Source organism: Peromyscus californicus, unplaced genomic scaffold (assembly GCF_007827085.1).
Source record: "Peromyscus californicus insignis strain IS unplaced genomic scaffold, ASM782708v3 Scaffold_19__1_contigs__length_69161282, whole genome shotgun sequence".
Classification (NCBI taxonomy): domain Eukaryota; kingdom Metazoa; phylum Chordata; class Mammalia; order Rodentia; family Cricetidae; genus Peromyscus; species Peromyscus californicus.
In genome coordinates, this window is record NW_026294491.1 from 2912123 (window position 1) to 2934125 (window position 22003).

General features: G+C 44.9%; 1 protein-coding gene across 1 annotated transcript; it reads left to right on the forward strand.

Annotated features, from left to right (window-relative positions):
- Positions 1-1681: 1681 nt before the first annotated feature.
- On the forward strand, positions 1682-20291 carry LOC128114345 (H-2 class II histocompatibility antigen, E-S beta chain-like). The gene is made up of 5 exons (XM_052744273.1): positions 1682-1977; positions 18394-18675; positions 19310-19420; positions 19828-19851; positions 20147-20291. The coding sequence occupies exons 1-5, from the start codon at positions 1755-1757 to the stop codon at positions 20158-20160; spliced, it is 654 nt and encodes a 217-aa protein (XP_052600233.1). The 5' UTR covers positions 1682-1754; the 3' UTR covers positions 20161-20291.
- Positions 20292-22003: the final 1712 nt, after the last annotated feature.

A 22003-nucleotide genomic window follows, 5' to 3' on the forward strand; every position in this document is an offset into this window, starting at 1 on the left:
TTTTAGTTTTGTTTACACATGCCTGTACTTTAATTTTTCTCCTACATTCTCTGGCTGGGACCAGGGAAGAGGATTGAATCCCATCACCCCTCCCCTCAGGTCAGATATGACAAATGAAGTTGGCATTGAATTTTAAAAGTTCTGGTTTGTGAATTCTCTGGAACTGTAATTCAGATAAAGGACTGTGGGTCAGGGTTAGGATCATGGTTTTAATTTCTGGAAACTTCTCCAGTAGTTTCCTGTTACTTAGGAGAAAATCCAAAAGTCTAAGTCAACCACAAGGCTCTGAGGTGCTTGGCTCCGAATGATTCCTACAGCTCATTTCTCACCTGTGCCCTCACATTCCACGCTCCATTGTCCTCTGTGTTCTTGAGTAAGTTCATGAACTCAAGTTTTTACGCATGGCATCACCCCAGCTCACATGTGCCCCTCCCTAAACACTTGCAGTCAGCACCCTTCCCCTGTCTGAGATCAACTTAACCGTCCCTCCCCAGAGAGCTGCTCTGGTTCCTCCATCACTCCAGCCTTCCACTCCACCCTCCTCTCCTGACGTTTCTCATTCTGTGATAGTTTCTTGACCAGTTCCCTTTGGTTTCTGCTTTCAGAATTTTAAGCTGTGGAAGCGAGGGGTGGTCATTACTTTCTCCTCTCTAGATTCCCAGAGGAGCAAAGACCTGGGTCACAGCCAGCTCTAAGAGGAGCATTTGGCAGAATATTCCAGAAAGGTGTGGTTCAAGGAAAGGGTGAGGAGGGTTGAGTGGGAAGGTGGGAGGCGGCAGTCAGGCACAGGCTGGAGCAGTCACTGTGTGTGGTCTCCTTTGTAGCCCTCAGGCTGAGCAGGCCATTATTGGTGTGAGATCAGAAGGTGTCCCTGGTCCACAGCCCCTCTGTCTCTGGAATAACAGGGATGCACCCTTTGGGTGCTGATCTTTGAGGTGACATGACAGCACTTGTCACTACCAGCCCCTTCTGGTGGCCATAGCAGGGTTGTTCTGTCTTGTTTTAACCCACCTGGGCCATTCTTCCAGTCTCCCTGAGCAGCAGAGACTGTATGTGGGAGACAGCGAGACATCCCACCATTCTTCAGGCGGTTTTTGTTTTATTTTGGGGACACGCTCTTTGATGGGTCTGGAGCTCACCAAGCAGAGAAGGCTAGGCTAGCGGCCTGTGAGACTCCTGGATCCTCCTCTGTCTCTCCATCATGGGGTTACAGGTGTGAACTCTGGGAATCAAACTCAGATTCTCAACGCTCGAAAGGCAAGTGCTTTACCCTTGAGCCATCTCCACAGCCTCAGCAGAGATTTGTTCTCTTGGCTCAGACTGGGAGAAGTGGGGGATGGAATGGCAGAGCAACTTCTCCACCCTCTGGGATGTGGAGGTCATGACGAGGACCAAAGGAATGAGGGGAGGGATGGGCTAATAAAAGGGTGGGGTGCTTGTGCTTTTTCTGGCAGTGAAGGTAGGTTTTCCCAGAATTTGGGTTCTTTTGTCTTTTATGGCGAGAGAGAGAGAGAGAGAGAGAGAGAGAGAGAGAGAGAGAGAGAGAAAGAAAGAGAGAGAAAGAGAGAATGAGAGAGAGCAGTGTAGGCAGAGGTGGTCCATGGCATTCATGCCCAGCTGGTTTGGGCATCTGGAGAGGGACTTATGGATCTGAGGGGTCTGGTCCCTGATGAACCACCTGGGCGGCTGACACTCTTGTCTCCACAGCACGTTTCTTGCAACAAGTGAAAAGTGAATGCCGTTTCTCCAGTGGGATGGAGCAGGTGCGGTACCTGCAGAGACACATCTATAACCAGGAGGAACACTTGCGATTTGACAGCAGTGTGGGCAGGTACCAAGCAGTGACCGAGCTGGGACGGATCCAAGCCGAGTACTGGAACAGCCAGAAGGGCTTCCTGGAGCAGAAGCGGGCCAAGGTGGACACGTTCTGCAGATTCAACTCCGCCATTGTAGAGATATTAACTGTGCAGCAGAGAGGTGAGGAAGGGGGGAGGGAGGGGGGAAGAGAGGTCACGCACATGAGGAGCACCCAGAGGGAGTGTGGGGTTGTGAGGCTGTTGATTGACAGGAGTATTTATCTGGAATCCATCTGACCTGTGACAGGTGGATCCAAGTTGTGACTCCCCGAGGCTTGCATTAATTTTTTAAGTTTACAAAAAGTGATAAAAGTTATAGACATATTAGCATTACCACTGTTTGCAATTTGTACTTAAAATGCTCCTATAGAAAAGGCAGCTAACGGGAGTCTGTAAGACAGCTGGAGTAGACTCACGTCTTCGAGTCATAGCAAAAGCTATGGCTTTGGGTTAAAAGCTTGAGCACTCTTTCCTCTGTCCAGAGGGCTGGATACATATATATAGATACATAGATATAGATATAGATATAGATATAGATATAGATATAGATATAGATATAGATAGATAGATAGATAGATAGATAGATAGATAGGACAGAGATATTTTCAGCGCGATGAGAAGCACTTTTAAGTCTATGCTTAGAAAACAACCAAGGAAATTTAAAATATTGAGCTTGTGACTATGATAACATTACTAATAATTTGTAGAGCTAGATTAATGGCTTATCAGAACTCCATTGATTAATGTTAAAACTCGAACTTCTTTTTCTTCCTTTTTATTTATTTATTTATTTTTGAGACAGGGTTTCTCTATGTAGCCTTGACTGTCCTGGAATTCTCTCTGTAGACCTGCTGACCTCAAACTCAGAGATCTGCCTGCCTCTGCTTTCAGAGTGCTGAGATTAGAGATGTGTGCCACCACTGCCAAAAACTCTAAACTTTTGAAGTCTTAATATAACACTAGCATAGAGAGGGAAAGAAATCTGAAACACTTCTTATTTTTCACATACCTTAAATCACTTCCTTAGACCTTTGCAACTTGTATTTACACACCTTAAATTACTTTCTTAGATCCTCACAACTCACTTAAACTTCAAATCTTTCATTTTCATGCCATGGTTCCTGAGATCAGTCATTGCAAAGCAAGGTCCTTTAAATAAAGGAAGAGTAAAATGTTACATTGAAACCTGTTTTGTGAGTTTATCTTTCAGTGGGAAATTAGTCAGCAAGGAAAACTGTTTTGTGTCTGCCTTTCTCAGTGGGAAATCTAATGGCCCTGGACAAGTGAGGGCGGAGTTTACATGTGAAATGAGCTGAGCAGGCAGCTGCAGCCTTGGGCGGAGGGGCTAGGTGGAGCTGCTGCCAAACTGATAATGTTCTTTGCCCAGTGGTTAGTGTTACCACAATCCAGGAGGAGTTGCCTATGCCCGTGGATTTCTTTGGAGAACTTAGGGTTGCCTCTAGGAGCTGTCATTTCTGTCTGTCATGGGAAGATTTTTAATTAAACATTTTTTAATTAAACATTTTAAATGCCACATTTAGCAGATCTCTGAGGAGTTTGAAGACCATATATTAAGTACACCTGATTTTGAGCTGGAGAGATGGCTCAGTGGTTAAGGGCACTGACTACTCTTCTAGAGGTCCTGAATTCAATTCCCAGAAACCACATGTTGGCTCACAACCATCTGTAGTGAGATCTAGTGCCCTCTTCTGGTGTGCAGGTATACATGCAGACAGAACACTGTATACATAGTAAGTATACCTAATTTTAAACAAACTAACTGTTTTTAGTTACTTGCTTTAGGATTAACCTTGAAAGCATATTCAGGAGGCTGAATAAAGTTTGTCCCTGTAAATGAATTGTATTTGTCCTTAACATGACTATGAGCATAGTTCTTAGCACATTAAAGAATCTGATCATTTATAAGGTTACTGACCATTCTTGCATGTCTTAATTATCTTCAACAGTTTACAAGAAGTTAATAGCTTTTATAAGATTAGGATTTTATATTTTTATCCCTGTTAAGTCTGGGCCTTAAAAAATTGTCTTGAAGCTGGATAGTGGTGGTGCATGCTCTTATTCTCAGCACTCGGGAAGCAGAGGCAGGTGAGTCTCTGAGTCCAAGGCCAGCCTGATCTACAGAGTGAATTCTAGGATGGCCAGAGCTACACAGAGAAACTCTGTCTTGAAAAACCAACCAACAAACAAACAAAACAAAAAATGAAGATTTAATTGAAGATCTTTTAGTATCAAAATAAGACTTTAAATTGTAAGTATAGAAACTGGGAGCTTTACAAGATCATAAATACAGTTCACATAGAGACTTAGAACCTCCCTTCTTGATCCTTTCATAGTGCACCATTATAGAATGTAAGGAAAGTGTCAGCTGAGAACCCCTAAGACCAAGTTCTCAGCACAAAGGAGATTTATTTGCCCCAGAGGGACAGAAGGCAGAAAATAAAAGACAAAGGCAGGAGACAGAGGATGAGGGAGAAGGGGAAGGGAACAAGGGAGTGGGGGAAAAGGGTATTTGTCTTGGAGGGGGACAGAGGACGGCCTCTGGATGGAGAGGAGACAGACATGGCACATAGGAACATGGCAGTTTATAAAAGTAGAAAGGGAAACCCCGTGTTAGCGTGAGGTGGGTAATTTTAATTGGGCATGTTGATTAGGTGAGACAACGGGGGCTTTTGAGTTCTGGACTTCAATACTTTGATAGCTGGACCTTGGTAGTCTCAGGAGGAGGAAGTGGCCAAATAAGGAAATAGACCTTGGTGGCTAGCTTCAGGAATAGAATCTAATAGTTTTTAGCAAGGCAGAAGGAATGGGGGAGGAGTCTCTTCACAGACTACCAGTTTCTTGTATGTCTTAGGGTTTCTGTTGCTGTGAAGAGACACCATGACCATGGCAACTCTTATTAGGAAAACATTTAATTGGGTAGGCTTACAATCTCAGAGGTTTAGTCTGTTATTTTCATGGTGGAACATGGTGGCTAGGAGTGTGGCAGCGTGCTGGAGAAGTAGCTGAATGTCCGACATCTTGCCTGGCAGGCAACAGGAAGTAGCCTGTGACACTGGGTGGTATCTTGAGCATCTATGAGACCTCAAAGCCTGCCTCCACAGTGACACACTTCCTCCAACAAAGCTACATCTACTTCAACAAGGCCATGCCTCCTAATAGTGCCACTCCCTTCATGGGCCATTTTCTTTCAAACCACCACATTGTATGACTCAGTTTACCCAAATAGCTAAAGCTTAACAAAATTAGCAAAGACAAAGAGGCTAGACATATATCTCCAAGCCAGTTTCTGTTAACCTGAATAGACCTTAGGAATTTATAAATCTTGTTTATCAAACATATGTTATTCCTTTTTAAAATTCTCCAGAAGCCTAGTTTTGAACACAATTAGTAAAGACATGAGTGGTTAGACATATTTCAAACGCAGTTTCTGTTAACCTGGTAGACCTGTATTATTGGTGAAATTATTAAGGCCACTCCACGTAGTTAAAAGGAGATTTATTTAATGGCGTAATGCTGTGGGATGGTCTGTATGGCAAATGTGTTGCTGATTAGTCAATAAATAAAACACTGATTGGCCATTGGCTAGGCAGGAAGTGTAGGCGGGACAAGGAGGAGACTAAAGCTGGGAAGTGGAAGGCTGAGTCAGAGAGACACTGCCAGCCGCCACGATGACAAACATCATGTGAAGATGCCAGTAAGCCATGAGCCACGTGGCAAGGTATAGATTAATGGAGATGGATTCATTTAAGCTGTAAGAACAGTTAGCAAGAAGCCTGCCACAGCCATACAGTTTGTAACCAATATAAGTCTTTGTGTTTACTTGGTTGGGTTTGAGTGGCTGTGGGACTGGCAGGTGAGAGAGATTTGTCCTGACTGTGGGCCAGGCAGGAAAACTCTAGCTACAGCGTAACTTACAAATTAAGGGTTAGGTAGGTCGCAGGGTCTGGGGAAGGTGTATCTCAGTCCAGCGGTGTTCTCTGGAGCTCTGCTTGGCCCACCTCCACCGTCCAGGGTCCTGGAACAGAGAGAGCGCTGGCCCATCCAGATCTCGGGTCTCCAGGTGCCTCTCTTGGCCCTGCCTTGTAGGCATGACAGTTGCCGAAGTCTCAATGGGGGTTGGAACTTCCAGATCAAAGCTGGAATGGCTACCCACTACATCTCCCCCTTTTTGTCTAAATAAGAAAGTTCTAACCTAATACAAGACTATATACAAAGGAATGGTTATCAAATATTGTCCAGGAATAATGAGGGATAATGACCTAGATAAGATGGAACTACAACCAATGCAAACAATATCAAGCAAGAAACACATACTAAAATCCAGAGAAGTATAGAGCATAGGTAAATGGCATGTTACAAAGATCATTCCAAAAGGTGTCCTATCCTAAAGAACCTGAATCTAATACTTAATATGTTCTATCTACTAAGTTGTAACTATAACTGCTAGTCTTCAGTCCCATCAAAGACCTGAGAAGGAATATAATGGTACCTGAGAAATGGTAGATGGATGCAAGCAACTTTCGGGAATCTTGCAAGAGTAGACCGAGACAGCTGGCAGCCTGGACAGTCACCTAATGTTTCTCAGCATTGTTGGTGCATTCAAATTGGCTACAGGCCTAAAGTATCTGACAGACCATTTTCAGAAGCAGGAATTCTGAAAGACCACCTTACCCTGTCTTGGCAGAGTACAGTGGTTGCTTGCCTTGTGTCCTGCTTGTCCAGAAAGGACAGCATTGCATTTGTACTGTCAGCCATCGAGGCAAGGGCAGTTCTTTGCCCAGTAGACCATTTTGTGCCAAGAAGACAAACTTCCAAATGGAAATGTCTTAGAAGCCTAACATTCTCTCAGGAACAAATTGGTGCAGCCAGGAGCAATTGTGTCTCACGTCAACAGAATTCTAAGTTATTTAAATGCCATATTCTCTAGGTCTATGAAGTGTTTGAAGATTACCTGTCTATCTGACCTATGTATCTGTAAATCTGGATAACCTAACTAACATAACTATAGAGATGACAAGCATAGGTGACTATAAATCTATAAGTCTTATCTACCGAAATAACCTAAAGACTAAGGCTTCACGTAAACAAGATAAACAGTCTATAAGCAAATGTATGGTAAAGAATGATGACTTCAAAATTGTGACAATACACAAGATATTTATAACAGAGGTAGGAATATATAGTGCGATATGCAATATGACAATAATCTTAAATATATATCAATATACCGAATATCCTAAACAGAAGTAGAACATACATAAAGTATGACAGATAAAAATTTACATTTGTATCAATATACAAATATTTCAAATAAGAGTAGAAATATATGTACATTATTAACAAATATAGTTCTGTATTTGTATCAGTATACAAATTATCTTAAACAGGAATATAAAAATAGTTTACATTTGTATCAACATATAAGAATCCATAACAGTGCAAATTACAGTGCAAATTATCTAAGGCTGCTATTTTACTAAATTTGTTTACTAGTATACATAATAATCTACCATAATATCTTATACCCATCCATTCCATTTCTTCTTTTCTCTTTTTTCTCTCTCTTTTTTTTTTAGAATACTGAGTCTAATATTTTCTTCCACCCCCAACCCTATAACCATCATCTATAACCCTGAGAATTATGGAACCTAAGGGAGAAGGGGTGTCGTTTTCTTAGAATTGCTTCCTGCTGTTTAGGGGGTGATGTTATCTCTGTTGGGTACTGTGAGAAAGCTCAGATAGTTAAATCTCAGTTAGACTAACTGTAGGTTCTGTAGCAAGTCTTAGAGTAATGGGTAAGATTGTGTGAAATTCTGGCAAGAAGTGTAGTATGATGATGATTACCATGGCATCATTCTGGATTGGGTAGAGTTGCTGTTGTTGCCCCATCTTCCTTCTGGAGACTTCTGAGATTGCTATTGGAAAAACTTATTTGTTATCAAAATGGAAGGTTTGGATTTAAAGAGGACATAGCATGTAAGAAAGGATTCTGAGAAATCAAGAGTAAGCATGGAGAGAATTAGAATCTAGAAGACAATGGTCCCTTTTTATTGGTTTCCTTCTGTCCCACACCAGAGGGCTCTTCAGATATGGGACTGAAGAATCTCTCAAACTTCCTTTTAGCAATATGCTTGGGTTTAGAGAAGGAGTGAGCCAATTCCATCTCCAAAGCCAGCTTGGCTTATAATTGAATTGGAACCACAACTTTTCTAGATTGATAGAGAGACAGATGTTAGACAGTGAGATTTTTACCGTGTGTAGATTGGTACCAATAGATTCTTTCTGCTGTAAACATCCGGATATCCAAGGCCTTATGATTTTTGGAAGATGGGTATTTCCATTATCCTGGGAAGACAAAAACAGAACCCTACCCCAACCTTTGATTGTTAAATTTTTCTTACAACTTGTAGAGATGTCACATTGGTGGATGATCTTTTACTTCTCCTCATCAAGGGGATTTTCCTGTTCGAATCAAATTTTTATTAATTTTGTTGGTATCCATAGCTTTTCTTCTCCTGCAGAAACAAAGGCAAAACCCCTTCCCCAACGTAGAACATATCCAGGTTTCCATTCTGAGGTCAGCACATCCTTGAAATAAACTGGTTGGTTTAGCTCAGGAGTTTTGTCTGTCGTCCAATGTCTCTCTGCAGCTGTTGTTCCTTTCTCATCAGCATTGAGAAAATTCAAGGTTAATAAAGCACTATGCAATCTATTTCTAGGAGTCATTGTTACCTGTTGCTGTTTATTTAGCATATCCTTTAAAGTTCGATTGGATCTTTCTATGATTGCTTGGCCTGTGGGATTGTGTGGTATACCTGTAACATGCTTTATATTGTAATAAGCAAAGAATTGTCTCATTTTATTGGAGACATATGCTGGGGCATTGTCTGTCTTAATTTGTACAGGTATTCCCATGATGGCCATAACTTCTAATAGGTGTGTAATCACAGAATCAGCCTTTTCAGAACTCATAGGAGTTGCCCATTGAAATCCTGAATAGGTGTCAATGGTATGATGTACATACTTTAATCTTCCAAATTCTGCAAAATGAAACACATCCATCTGCCAAATTTCATTTCTTTGTATACCTTTTGGATTGCTCCCTGCAGGTAATGGAATTTGGTTATAGATGGAACAAGTAGGACATTTTTTCACAATATCCTTAGCCTGTTGCCAAGTGATGGAGAAATCCTTCTTCAAACCTTTGCTATTTACATGGTATTTCTTATGAAATTCTGAGGCTTCTAGCACATTACCTATTAGTAACTGATCAATCTCATCATTACCTTGTGCTAGAGGTCCTGGCAGACCTATATGGGATCTGATATGTGTTATATATATAGGATGTTCCCTTTTTCTGATGATTTCCTGCAATTGTATGAATAATGAAGTTAATTCTGTATTATCAGGAATAAATTCAGCAGTTTCAATATGTAAAACAACTCTCTCTGCATATTGAGAGTCAGTGACTATATTGAGGGGTTCTGTGAAGTCCATCAGTACCATAAGAATGGCATACAGTTCTGTCTTTTGTACAGAGCTGTATGGACTTTGTACCACTTTACTTAAGTCTCCTGATTTATATCCTGCTTTCCCTGATTTATTTCCATCAGTATAGAATGTGAGGACTCCAGAAATTGGCTTTTGTTGTATAATGTGAGGAAGGACCCATTCAGTCTTCTTTATGAATTCTATTCTCTTGCTTTTGGGATAGTGGTTGTTAATCTCTCCCAAAAAGTTACTGCAGGCTCCCTGCCAGTATTCATTATCTTTCCATAGTGATGAAATTTCCTCATTAGTTAAAGGTACTACAATTTCTGCTGGGTCCATTCCTGTCAACTGGCGAAGTCTTAGTTTACCTTTTTGAATCAAATCAGAGATCTTTTCTATACAAGTCTTTAATTTCTTATTTGGTTTATGTGGTAGGAATATCCATTCCAATATAATATCTTCCCTCTGCATCAAAATACCTGTTGGGGAATGTCTGGAGGGGAATATGACAAGAATGAATTTAAGTTCTGGATCCACACGATCCACATGTGCTTCTCGAGTTGTCTTTTCTACTAGAGCCAATTCCTTCTCAGCTTCGGCTGATAATTCTCTTGGACTATTTAATTCTTTGTCCCCTTCTAGAGTATTAGCCAAATTTTGTAGTCCATCTTTGGGTATTCCCATGATGCCCAGTAAGTTGGAAATGCTTCCTAATAACTTTTGAAAATCATTAAGAGTCTTCAATCAATCTCTCCTCAGTTGTACCTTTTGAGGTCTAATGTTTTGTAGCTCTATCTTATATCCTAAATAATTAATAGAATCTCCTCTTTGTATTTTTTCAGGAGCAATTTGCAGTCCCCAGTGAGGCAAAACTTTTTTTACTTCTTCAAACATGCTTTCTAATGTATCTAACTTTGGATCAGCTAATAGGATATCATCCATATAGTGATAAATTATGGATTGTGGAAACTTTACACGAATTATCTCCAATGGTTTCTGCACAAAGTATTGGCACAAAGTAGGGCTGTTTAACATTCCCTGTGGGAGAACCTTCCATTGATATCTCTTGACTGGCTGAGAATTGTTATAATTAGGTACTGTGAAGGCAAATTTTTCTCTATCATTTTCTTGTAAGGGCATGGTAAAGAAACAGTCTTTTAAGTCAATAACTATTATAGGCCATTCTTTAGGTAGCAGAGAGGGCAAGGGCATCCCAGTCTGTAGGGAGCCCATTGGCTGAATTACTTTATTAATAGCTCTCAGATCTGTCAGCATTCTCCAATTACCAGACTTTTTTTTTAATAATAAATACAGGAGAATTCCAAGGGCTGGTAGATGCTTCAATGTGTTGAGCATTTAACTGCTCTTGAACCAGCTGTTCTAAAGCTTGTAGCTTCTCTTTTGTCAAAGGCCATTGTCCAACCCAGACAGTTTTATTAGTTAGCCATTTTAAAGGTAAGGCAGTTGGTACTTCTGAGAGTTCAACAGCAGTCATGCTCTGTTTGTGAACAGCCTGAATGGTTGGTGCCTAATTTTTATAGCATGTCATGATATTATTCCTAGAAACATGCATTGGTCTGTATTCCTTTTCTGAAAGTGTAGGAATCTTAATCTGGGTATTCCACTGTTGTAACAGATCTCGGCCCCAAAGATTTACTGCTACATTTGCTACATATGGCTTCAGCCTTCCTCTCTGTCCTTCTGGCCCTATGCATTCAACCCATCTTGAACTCTGTTTTAACTGAGATAGGGTACCAATCCCTAAAAGTTGGACATCTACCTCTTGAAGAGGCCAATTCAGATGCCATGATTTTGGTGTAATTATAGTCACATCTGCACCTGTGTCTACCAGGCCCTCCATAACCAGGCCATTAATTCAAATTCTAAGCTTTGATCTTTGTTCATTTATGGAAGTCTGCCAAAATATTTGTTTTAAAGTGTTCTTTGTAAACTGTGATCCACCTATCGAAGCTGTTTTATCATCCATTGCAGTATCAGTTTTTACATTAGGCATTGGTTTATTCAGTTGTCCTGGAGAGGAATTTCTTCCACAGTGGCTGGGAATGTTCATACTACATTTGATTTAGGGGCCTGCAAGAAGCCCCCTGAGGCGTTTCCTGCCAGTAAAGGGTTGCCTCGTATACCTATTTTTGATCTGCACTCACTGGTCCAATGTCGGCCTTTGCCATACCTTCTACATAATCCGGGAGGTGGTTGGTGTCTCCTGTTTAGGCTATTTCTAAAAGGAGTATTACTTCTAGGAGTACCCCACGTACAGTTTTTACTTATATGACCTGGTGTACCACATTTAAAACATTTGGTAACATGGGGCCTTCTTTCACCTCTGGGATTTGTCTCTCCTATCCAAGCCTCGTTACTGTAGTTACGAGACTCAACACCATTAGTATACTGAATCCATTCTTCCAAAGGAGCTGATCTGATCTTTAATGGTGTAAGTATTCTTATGCATTCTGCATTAGCATTGTTGAATGCCAAGGACTCAGTTAATACTTTTCTTAATTCTTTATCTGATACAGCTTTTGTTATAGCTGTGTTCAGCCTTTGTAAAAAATCAGTGAAGGGTTCGTGCAGTCCCTGAAATATCTTTGTGTATACCTCGGTTGATTTTCCAGGTTCTGGAATTTTTTCCCAAGCATTTAGAGCTGCTGTACAGCATAGGGATATTGTATGCTCATCATAAGTGGCTTGTACATTCCTGCCAGTGAAACATCCCTCACCAAGTATTTGATCTTGGGAGATCACAAAACCTCTGAGTTTACCTTGTTGTTCTAAATTTTTTGCCTCTTCTCTAAACCAGCTTTTCCACTGTAGCTGCTGGCTATATTCTAGAACAGCTGAAATTAACTGATGCCAGTCATCTGGGATGATTCTATGTGAGGTAGACCACGAATTTTACATCTGTTTTACGTACGTGGAGTGTACCCCATACGTAACTACTGCTTCCTTTATATTTTTAAAGTCCCTTGTTGAAATTGGTTGTAATGTATATGTATTATATGGCTCGAGGTGTGTGTCATCCGCTGGCTTCTCATGGATGATAACAGGATAAGCCATTGTATGAGAGCCATTTGGAGATGTTACAACCTCTATGGTCTTGCCCTTCTGCTTATTAAGTCCCTTGCCATGTTTACTGAGAGTTTCTTCTAAGGCTTGCAAACAAGCACCTAGGGTCTGTTTTAGGGAGTGAACCTCCTCTCTGGCAAGGGACTCCAGATTTCTCATGGAATCATAGAAGTTTTTATGTTCTTCAGAAACACATGATTCCATGGACCTTATCTTATCAATTAATGATAATCTTTCTTCCTTATATAGTGTCTGGAGAGTTAGTGTTCTGTCCATTAGATATTCACATTTATTATCAATAAGATCAATTTTTGGTACAAGCCTGTTTTGTAAATCCTGATCAGCAGATTCCAGAGAAAGAATTTTCTGTAAGCTTTCATTGCTATCTTTTAAAGCAGATTCCAGGGAATCTTTTTCTGTAAGCTTTCATTGCTATCTCTTAAAGCCTGTATCAGTCCCAATAATGACTCATCTTTGTTTTTGTTATTAAACCAGTGTTTGAACACTGTGTGAATTATTACGATGAATGCCAAAATGGTACAGGCCAGATATGCCTTAGGAAGGTCGTATATTTCCAGGAAGATGTCATTCATCATACTGGCAAAAAGGTTTTCAAATTCTTGTGCGGTAATGTTGTCAGCCATATTACAATAATTACTCAAAATTTGTTAGTCAATTTTAAGGTGTAAAATTATCAAGTACTTTTACTTGAAACAATATGCTTACCTTTCGTGGTTTTTTGGGGGTGTAGTAGCACTTTTCAGCCAGCAGGTGGCGTTGGTACAGCTCCAAAGCAGGGCCTGCTGGTGATCTTGGCTGACTGCAGCTCGCTGGAGTCGAGATGGTGGGAGCCGGCCGGCACTCACAAAGCGGGGGGAGTGCCTCTTTCACTGGTCTCGGGGCTAAGAACCATGCCGGCGTTCCCTGGTTATATGGAACTTTGCAGGCAGGTTTAGGTACCCGCTAGCCGGGGAGGAGGCTGAGGGTGGGAGCCACCCAGGCCTTTGGAATTTGCCCCACGTGAGCGCCAGATATTGGTGAAATTATTAAGGCCACTCCACATAGTTAAAAGGAGAATTATTTAATGGCATAACTTACAAATTAAGGGATACGTAGGCCGCGGGGTCTGGGGAAGGTGTATCTCAGTCCAGCGGTGTTCTCTGGAGCTCTGCTTGGCCCACCTCCACCGTCCAAGGTCCTGGAACAGAGAGAGCGCTGGCCCATCCAGATCTCGGGTCTCCAGGCGCCTCCCTTGGCCCCGCCTTGTAGGCATGACAGTTGCCGAAGTCTCAATGGGGGTTAGAACTTCCAGATCAAAGCTGGAATGGCTACCCACTACACTGTATAATTTTAGGAATTTGTCAACCTAAAAACCTATCCCACTCCAAAATATTTTTGGAGACCTGCTGTTGCTTCTTTAGTGTAAAGGGAGACAAAATGATGAGCAGAGGGCTCAGGATTGGTTTTAAAAATAATAAGCGGCACTGGTTACTGTGCCAGAAAGGTCACAAGGCACGAGGCACAACCAAAGCCAGTATCAGAGCTTTATTTAGGAGGAGGGGGTGGGACAGAAAAGAGTAACCAGGCATTGGAAGAGATACATGCAGAAAGAGAGAGAGAGTGGGGGAGGGAGAGCAGAAGAGAGGGGAGGAGTCTGTGTCCGGCTTTTTAAGGATTTCCCTGCACATGAGCAGGTAGGCTTACAGAGCTATGCCATGCATGCGCTGATTGCATGACCATGCTGCATGCATTTGTGCAATCACACAGTGCACTGATGACGTAAGATGTAAGACCCCTTGCTTAGCTACTGAACTGCACATGTGTGGTCATACAGCTGGAGTGGCAGAATCCTAACTCAGTAGGACTAAGAAGTTTTATGGCTGTTGCCTTAGTTGGTTTATATCACGTGCTTATTTTAAGCAAGATGGTGGTGAAGTCACATGGCATGTACTCTTTTTTAACCTGAGAATAGTTGGCTGCCGGCCACGTGGTTCCTGATGAGGTCATCAGCTAAGATGGAGGCGAGCCACGGTTGCTATTTAAAAACACCCATTTTCCTAAACAAGTTACACGTAGTAAATAATGTATATGTATAGATTTTTTTAAAGTATCAACCTTTTGTTACAAGTTTTAAGCTTTTTGTTACAGATTTTGTGGAATTTTAACCACACCCAATAAACTCACAAATCCTAGAGTTCACATAATAGGTTTTAGAGATTTTTTTGTTTTGTTTTTGAGCAGAAACAAATAAATCATGAAGATAAAAGATTTTCAAGAGTGGAAAGTGGAAAAATCTTAGAGTTAAGAGACACTTGGAAGTGTAGAGCAGAGAAAGTTCAGACATAAGAGATTTGGGATCATTTGTGCAGTGGCAGTTGTTAGGATTTGTGAGAGTTTAGAAATGGAGTCTGGCATCGTTGACCATTGAGCTATACTGAGGCCAAGCTGACAGCAGGCTTTAATGAAATCTCTGTGTCCAAGGAGGAAAGGAGAAAGGGTCGCAAAATGAACTCCACTGGAGGGAGGATTTCGATAAACTCCAAGAGGGAGCGAGAGACAGAGAACAGGGCCGCAAGCAGAAACTCCACCCGAGGGAAGATCCCAATTGATAGAATTCCTAGCCACTCCCCATGACTGAGCATGTGCCAGCAAGATGCTTAGTCATCCCAGGGCCTTATGTCTTATGTAATCCATGAGCTGCGTGGCTCAGTGTGATCACGTCATCTATGCGCATGCGTGGTGTAGCTACATAAGCTCATATGCGCATGTGTGGGGAGGGGGAGATTCATAAAAGCGGGTCCCACATACCCCTCCCCCTTCTTCCTGCAAGATCGTTCCCACAGGCCTAAGCACCCCCTTCTGTTCTCCTTCCCCTAATAAACTCTTATAGTGGGTTTTGTTGTGCCTTGTGGCTTTTCTCGCACGGTAAACAGGGCCACTTAATAAATAACACCAATATTGTAGAAGCCCAGGAGAGAGCTGAGAAGGAACAGGGCCGTAACTGTAGGCCCAGGAAGGCATAGCCAGGAGAGGGGAGGGGCAAGTGTCTCAGTGGAGAGATGTCCATGTGGAGGGTATAGTAGGCTCCAGGAGCCAGAGAGACACTGAGAGGGTGAAGGGAGGGAAAAGCAGCTGAGGAGTTGGAGTCTAGAACTCGGAGTCAAATTTGGTGGGTGGCAGAGGCCAGTAGAAAGAAACAGACAAATCTTAGGAGAGTCAGATCAGCAGCCTGGTTCAGTTAGGAGAGGCTGGGACCCTTGGGAGCGGCTCACATGTGCCCCCCCTGGGTTTCGAGCACCAGATGAATGAAATGAGGACATGGCACTCCAAGGTGTGGTTGGGGAGAAGGGTTTTATTGTACAAGTGAGGGAGAGAACACCAGAAGCATCTGGAAGAATCCAGACTGAACTGGGCCATGGGGGCGGGGCGAGAGAGGAAGAGAAGAAAGAAGGGCAAGGTGACCAGGAGTGGAGCCTGGAGAGGGCATGGCTGAAAAGGCAGGTGTTTTTGCTCTTTGTTTTTGTTTGTTTGTTTGAGACAGTAGTTTTGGTGCCTGTCCTGTATCTTGCACTGTAGACCAGGCTGGCCTGGAACTCACGGAGATCCACCTGCCTCTGCCTCCCTAGTGCTGGGATTAAAGGTGTGCGTCACCACCAAAAGGCACATTTTTATAGAAAAGAGAAGCTGTGGGGAGGGAAGTGAAGCTCAGGGGCTGGAGAGGCAGGGTGCAGGGTGAGGAGAGCTGAGAGGAGCCACAGGTATTGAGGGAGCCCAGAGGCCAAGCAGACACTTGGGTATGCTAATAGGCACCACCACTGGCCGTTTGTCCCGGGTTTCTTACATTGCAGACTTGCAGGCTGACGTCACCAAGGGAGAGGGAGGCTGCAGCCCAAAGCGGTGGAGAGGGAGCCGAAGCCTCGATTCTCTGTGGGGGACACTTTCTGTAAGAGGCTTGTGGAAGTCCCAGATGGGGAGACCTCTTGCCTTTCTGTTCTCCCAATCACGGCTGTCTCTCCACATTCTCTGCATGGTGTGACAGACTTTTCCTGGGAAAACACATCATTAGCACATCTACTTATCGTAGACAGGGACCACAGACCAAAGTAATGATTGAACTGAAATCCAACTTGGTGAAGCCGGTTGAGTTTTTTACTGGGGTCACTCACAGGAAGAGGGGTGACTGAAATGTAGCTACCCCAGTGAAAAGCCCACCTCACCAGGGCCGGGGGGCGGTGGGGGGGAGGGCAGGGGCGCTGAAATCTGCATTCCTGGAGCTCTGCAGTTCATGCAGGCGCCCAGCAAGACTGAGAATCTCCTCTCAGCAGCTTTGCTGGCCAGAGTCCCTGCCCCGCACCACCGTTTATGGTTTCTACAACTTCGGCATTCTCAGATTGTCTACCTCCTGAGCCTCACAGCTGTCACCGTCTCCCCTTCCTGCCCTTCAATCAAGGGAAGCTGCCACACAGCATCCCTGACAGGTCCACAGACTTCTCCTGGGAAGCTGGTTGGACCGGCGGCGGCTCTAGGCTCAGCAGAGGTGGTGCACTGGCGCCACCTACTATTAGCTCCCGGGGCTTCCATGGAGTGCCAGGAAACGGACCGATACTTGGCTCTGCCTCTCTGGGGCACTTGAGGGAAGCAGAGGGCCCTCCGACAGGGTTGAAATCTTATCTGGACACTGCCTGGGATGGAGCTGTGGGAGTCTGGAGGAAACAGAGTGAGGAGTGCTGGGAATTGTCTGCAGGCTCAAGAGAGAGCCAATGCAGAATTACCCCTCAGACAGAAGAGCCTCATCAGGGGAGCACCTGTGACCTCGGGTGTGTGGAGCGCCATGGCCAGGCCTTGAGGTGGGACAGCATCAGTGGCCATGTGTGATGGGAGCCTGAAGGAAAAGCCGTCATGTCCCTAAAGGGGATTTCTGACTTTTATAGATTTCCAGGGAGAAGTAGCTTCCCAGTCAGGGTCACTGTTTGTACAATGAAACTCCATGACCAGAACACCCTGGGGAGGAAAGGGTCTATGTGGCTTATACTTCATCATCACCGTTCATCATGGAAGGAGGTCAGGGCAGGAACTCACACAGGGCAGGAACCTGGAGGCAGGAGCTGATGCAGAGGCCATGGAGGGGTGCTGCTTACTGGCTTGCTCCCATGGCTTGCTCAGCCTGCTTTCTTACAGAACCCAGGACCACCTGCCCAGGGATGGCCCACCCACAGTGGGTTGGACCCTCCCACATCAATCACTAATTAAGAAAATGCCCCATAGTCTGATTTTACAGAGGCATTTTCTCAATTGAAGCTCCCTTCTCTCACATATAGCTTGCCAAGTTGAGGTAAGCTGGCCAGCACAGGCGGGCAGTTTCACAGTGTGTGGTTTAGCCTGGCTTAGCATCCATGATTCCTGCAATGGATGGTCTAGACAGGACCATCAACAGTGCCATGAAGCTGCAGAGGCGGGAAGGGCTGGGCTTGCTCCTGCCTCCAGCTCTGACATCACCACAGGGACCTGTCAGCTCTGGAGCCTGATCTCTGCAGAAACTGGAGCATCTAACAGGAAGTGTGTGTTAATATTCTGCAGTTCTGGGGAGTGCTTCCCAGACCAGGATGGCATTGTGGAATTTCCCTTCCTGTCCTGTCAGTTACGGCCTTCAGTCTGTGAGAAGCACGCAACCGAGGAGGATTGCTCTTCTTCCCTGGTTTTAATTAATACAATGTTTTGTAAAAATTGAAAATACTCAAAATCAATAATAAAAAGTTATTTGAGGTATAAAATAAAACCTTAGAGTTCCTCAGATCTAATGGGCCCCTGCGATCAGGATTAACGTCACGGGAAGGTTTGGGAAGCCTACCTGGACTTCACCTGGGTGGATGGAGCAGACAGACAGACAACCTGGGAGGACAACCGCCCTCATGACTTATTCTCACCTCCCTTTCTCCTCTAGTTGAGCCCAAGGTGACTGTGTACCCGACAAAGACGCGGCCCCTGGACCACCACAACCTCCTGGTCTGCTCTGTGAGCGGCTTCTACCCCGGACACATTGAAGTCAGATGGTTCCGGAACGGCCAGGAGGAGAAGACTGGGGTTGTGTCCACAGGCCTGATCCGGAATGGAGACTGGACCTTCCAGACCCTGGTGATGCTGGAGATGGTTCCTCAGAGTGGAGAGGTTTACACCTGCCAGGTGGAGCATCCCAGTCTGACCCGCCCTGCCACAGTGGAGTGGAGTGAGTGGGAAGCTCCTGACTAGTGAATCCCTGCCCATGGGGAAGGGGGCGTGGTTTACCCGAGCCTATCAGCTCTCTGACCCTGGGAATCCCCGCCCACCACGGAGGGGCGTGGCTTACCCTGCCTGTCTGCTTTCTCTGTCCACACACTGTTTCCACTGGTCTGTGCTGTCCTCTCCTTCAGCACGGCTCACAGGGGCAGGTGTGTGATGCTTCTACAAGCACCTTTGCCCCCTGGGAAGTCCTTACCCCACCACACACTCTTCTGAACCTTCCAGTGACTTCACAGGTCCAGGGACCTGGTTGGCCTGGGCTGCATGGTGACAAGGAGCAGCCCAGGGTCGTGGCTGACCTCAGGGACATCCAGTCTCAGCTCTGCCTTTGCTTAGGTCTGTCACCCACAGGACTGTGGGGTCTCAGAGCTCAGAGACTTCCTGTCAGCTCAGGCGGCCATATTAAATCTCTTCATGGTGTGAACCTCTGATGTTTGATTGCTGTCAAACATCATCAAGAGTGTTCAATTCCAGCTCTTCTAGAACAGGCTTCTTTCTTGATCTCAAAGCTCTGAATCCCAAGATCCCAAGTGGAAACGGGATTTGGGCTGAAAACCTCTAAACATGGCTTCCTTTCTCAGGGGCGCAGTCTACATCTGCACAGAACAAGATGCTGAGTGGAGTCGGGGGCTTCGTGCTGGGCCTGCTCTTCCTTGGGCTGGGGCTGTTCATCTACTTCAGGAATCAGAAAGGTAAGGGGTCTGGTGGGGGCCAAGACTCCACAGCATTTCAGGGAAGAGCCATGGCTCTGTTCTCGGGATGTCACTGGCCCTGTGACCTCAGGTTTCAGTGGACTCTGAGCACAACAGTCTGTAGTTACTGGATTGAACCCTAAGTAGTGATAACATATGGAGATGGGAAAGTTAGGGTGATTCTGACTTGAGAACTGGGAACAGAGCAAAAATGAAGAAGAGCCACTGGGCTGGTGTGTGACTGAGGCTTCCTGAGCCCCTCTCTCTGTCCACACTCCCCTCTGCCCTGGCTGCTGTGGGCTGTGGTGCCAGAGGAATCTCAGGTAGCAGCTCAGAGTCTGGGGACATGCGTCTGGGGACAGATCTGTCTTCATGCACTTACGTGTCTATTTTATTCTCTTTTCTAGGACAGTCTGGACTTCAGCCGACAGGTAATACCCTTCAGTCTTCCCTTAGAGACAGATCTGCTTCCCCTACAGTGTGGGCTGGGGTGTGATGGAGCCCAGACAGAAACACTGGGGAAGGTGTAGATCCCAGGGTCTGGCCGGGCGGTTCGCACTGAGCCTTGTTCCTGTACTTACTGAAGGCCTGTGCTCTGAAGCAGCGCTGACTTGGGGCTTGAGAAGTTCCTCTGCTCACGTCATGCTGTCAGGAGAGGCCTGGGGTGGTGAGAGAAGCCACTGCAGGGTCAGGTCTGGAAAGGCCACTGTCCCCTGTGCTCTGCAGGACTCCTGAGCTGAGGAGAGGTGCCAAGGCTGGAGGAAGGTGCTCCCCTGTCTCCATGGCATGAAAACGTGTCCTGCCTGGTTCGCATTCCTCCATTGACAGTGCTACCCAGGACCCGGCTCCTCCTGACCCTGGACCCTGCAGACCTGTGTTCCCTGTTCAGCCCCTAGCCCCAGTCTGGCAATCCCTAAGACAGAAGCGCCCCCCCCCCCCACCTGCCCTTTGCCCACTGCTGCCACAGTGCCTGCTGTCCTGGATGGTTTTATGTCAACATGACACAAGCTAAGTCATCAGAGAGGAGGGAACCTCAACTGAGAAAATGCCTCTCTAAGACTGAGCTATAGGCAAGCCTGTAGGACATTTTCTTAATTAGTGATTGATGGTTGAGGGTTGGGTGGTTCTGGATTCTGTAAGAAAGCCGGCTGAGCAAGCCATAAGGAGCAAGCCAGTAAACAGCACTTCTCCATGGCCTCTGCATCAGCTCCTGCTTCCAGGTTCCTGCCCTGCAGGAGTTCCTGTCCTGACTTCCTTCAATAATGAACTGTGTGGTAGTTTGAATGTAATTGGTCCCCACAAGCTCATAGGGAGTGGCACCACTAGGAGGTGTGGCCTTGTTGGAGTAGGTATGGCCTTGCTGGAGGAAGTGTGTCTTTGTGGAGGTGGGCTTTGAGGTCTCATATATGCTCAAGCCACACACTCAGTTCACTTTCTGTTGCCTGCAGGTCAAGATTTAGGACTTTCAGCTCCTTCTCCATTACTATATCTGCCTGCACCCCACCATGTCCCACCATGATAATAGACCAAACCTGTGGTGATATTGTGTCCCCCAATATATTGTGCACCCTAATAAACTTTTCTGGGGTCAGAGAACAGAGCAGCCACTAGATAGACATAGAGGCCAGAAAATGGTGGCACACATACTTTTAATCCTAGCATTCTGGAGGCAGAGATCCATCTGGATCTCTGTGAGTTCAAGGCCACACTGGAAACAGCCAGGCATGGTGACATACTCCTTTAATCCCAGGAAATGATGGCAGAAAGCAGAAAGGTATATAAGGTGTGAGGACCAGGAACTAGAGCGTTGCTAAGCTTTTAGGCTTTTAGCAGCAATTCAGCTGAGATCCATTCAGATGAGGACACAGAGGCTTCCAGTTTGAGGAAACGAGATCAGCTGAGCAGTTGGTGAGGCGAGGTTAGCTGTGGCTGGTTCTGTCTCTCTGATCTTTCAGCGTCACCCAAATACCTGGCTCCGGGTTTGTTTTTATTAATAAGACCTTTTAAGATTTGTGCTACATAAACCTCTAAAAATATAGGTCACCCCAATGAAATGTTTTTTTCTTTGTAAGAGTTGCTGTGGTCATGGTGTATCTTCACAGCAATAAAAGCCCTGACTAAAACAGAAGTTGGTACCAAGGACTGGGGTATTGCTGTGATAGGCCTGACCATGCTTTGGTTTGAAGGAATATGGACCTTGGGTTTTAAGTGGAAACTCTTGCCGTTGGGCGCCATTTGTAGCTGGAGTTATCTCCAGTCCCGCTCAGACCCAAGTAAACACACAGAGATTTATATTACTTATAAACTGTATGGCCGTGGCAGGCTTCTTGCTAGCTAGATCTTACATCTTAAATTAACCCATTTCTATAAATCTATACCTTGTCATGTGGCTCATGGCTTACCAGTTTCTTTACATGTTGCTTCTCATGGCGGTGGCTGGCAGTGTCTCCTGACTCAGCCTCCCACTTTCCAGAATTCTCCTCTTTCTTTGTCCTGCCTATACTTCCTGCCAGGCTACTGGCCAATCAGCATTTTATTTATCAACCAAATCAGAGCAACACATTCACAGCATACAGAGCAATC

Bases quoted from the DNA above. Each gene is read 5' to 3' on its own strand.
- LOC128114345 (XM_052744273.1), top strand. From the start codon at position 1,755: ATGGAGCAGGTGCGGTACCTGCAGAGACACATCTATAACCAGGAGGAA. The intron at 1,978-18,393 runs GTGAGGAAGGGG...TTTCTCCTCTAG, and splicing joins ATTAACTGTGCAGCAGAGAG to TTGAGCCCAAGGTGACTGTG. The intron at 19,421-19,827 runs GTAAGGGGTCTG...TCTCTTTTCTAG, and splicing joins CTACTTCAGGAATCAGAAAG to GACAGTCTGGACTTCAGCCG.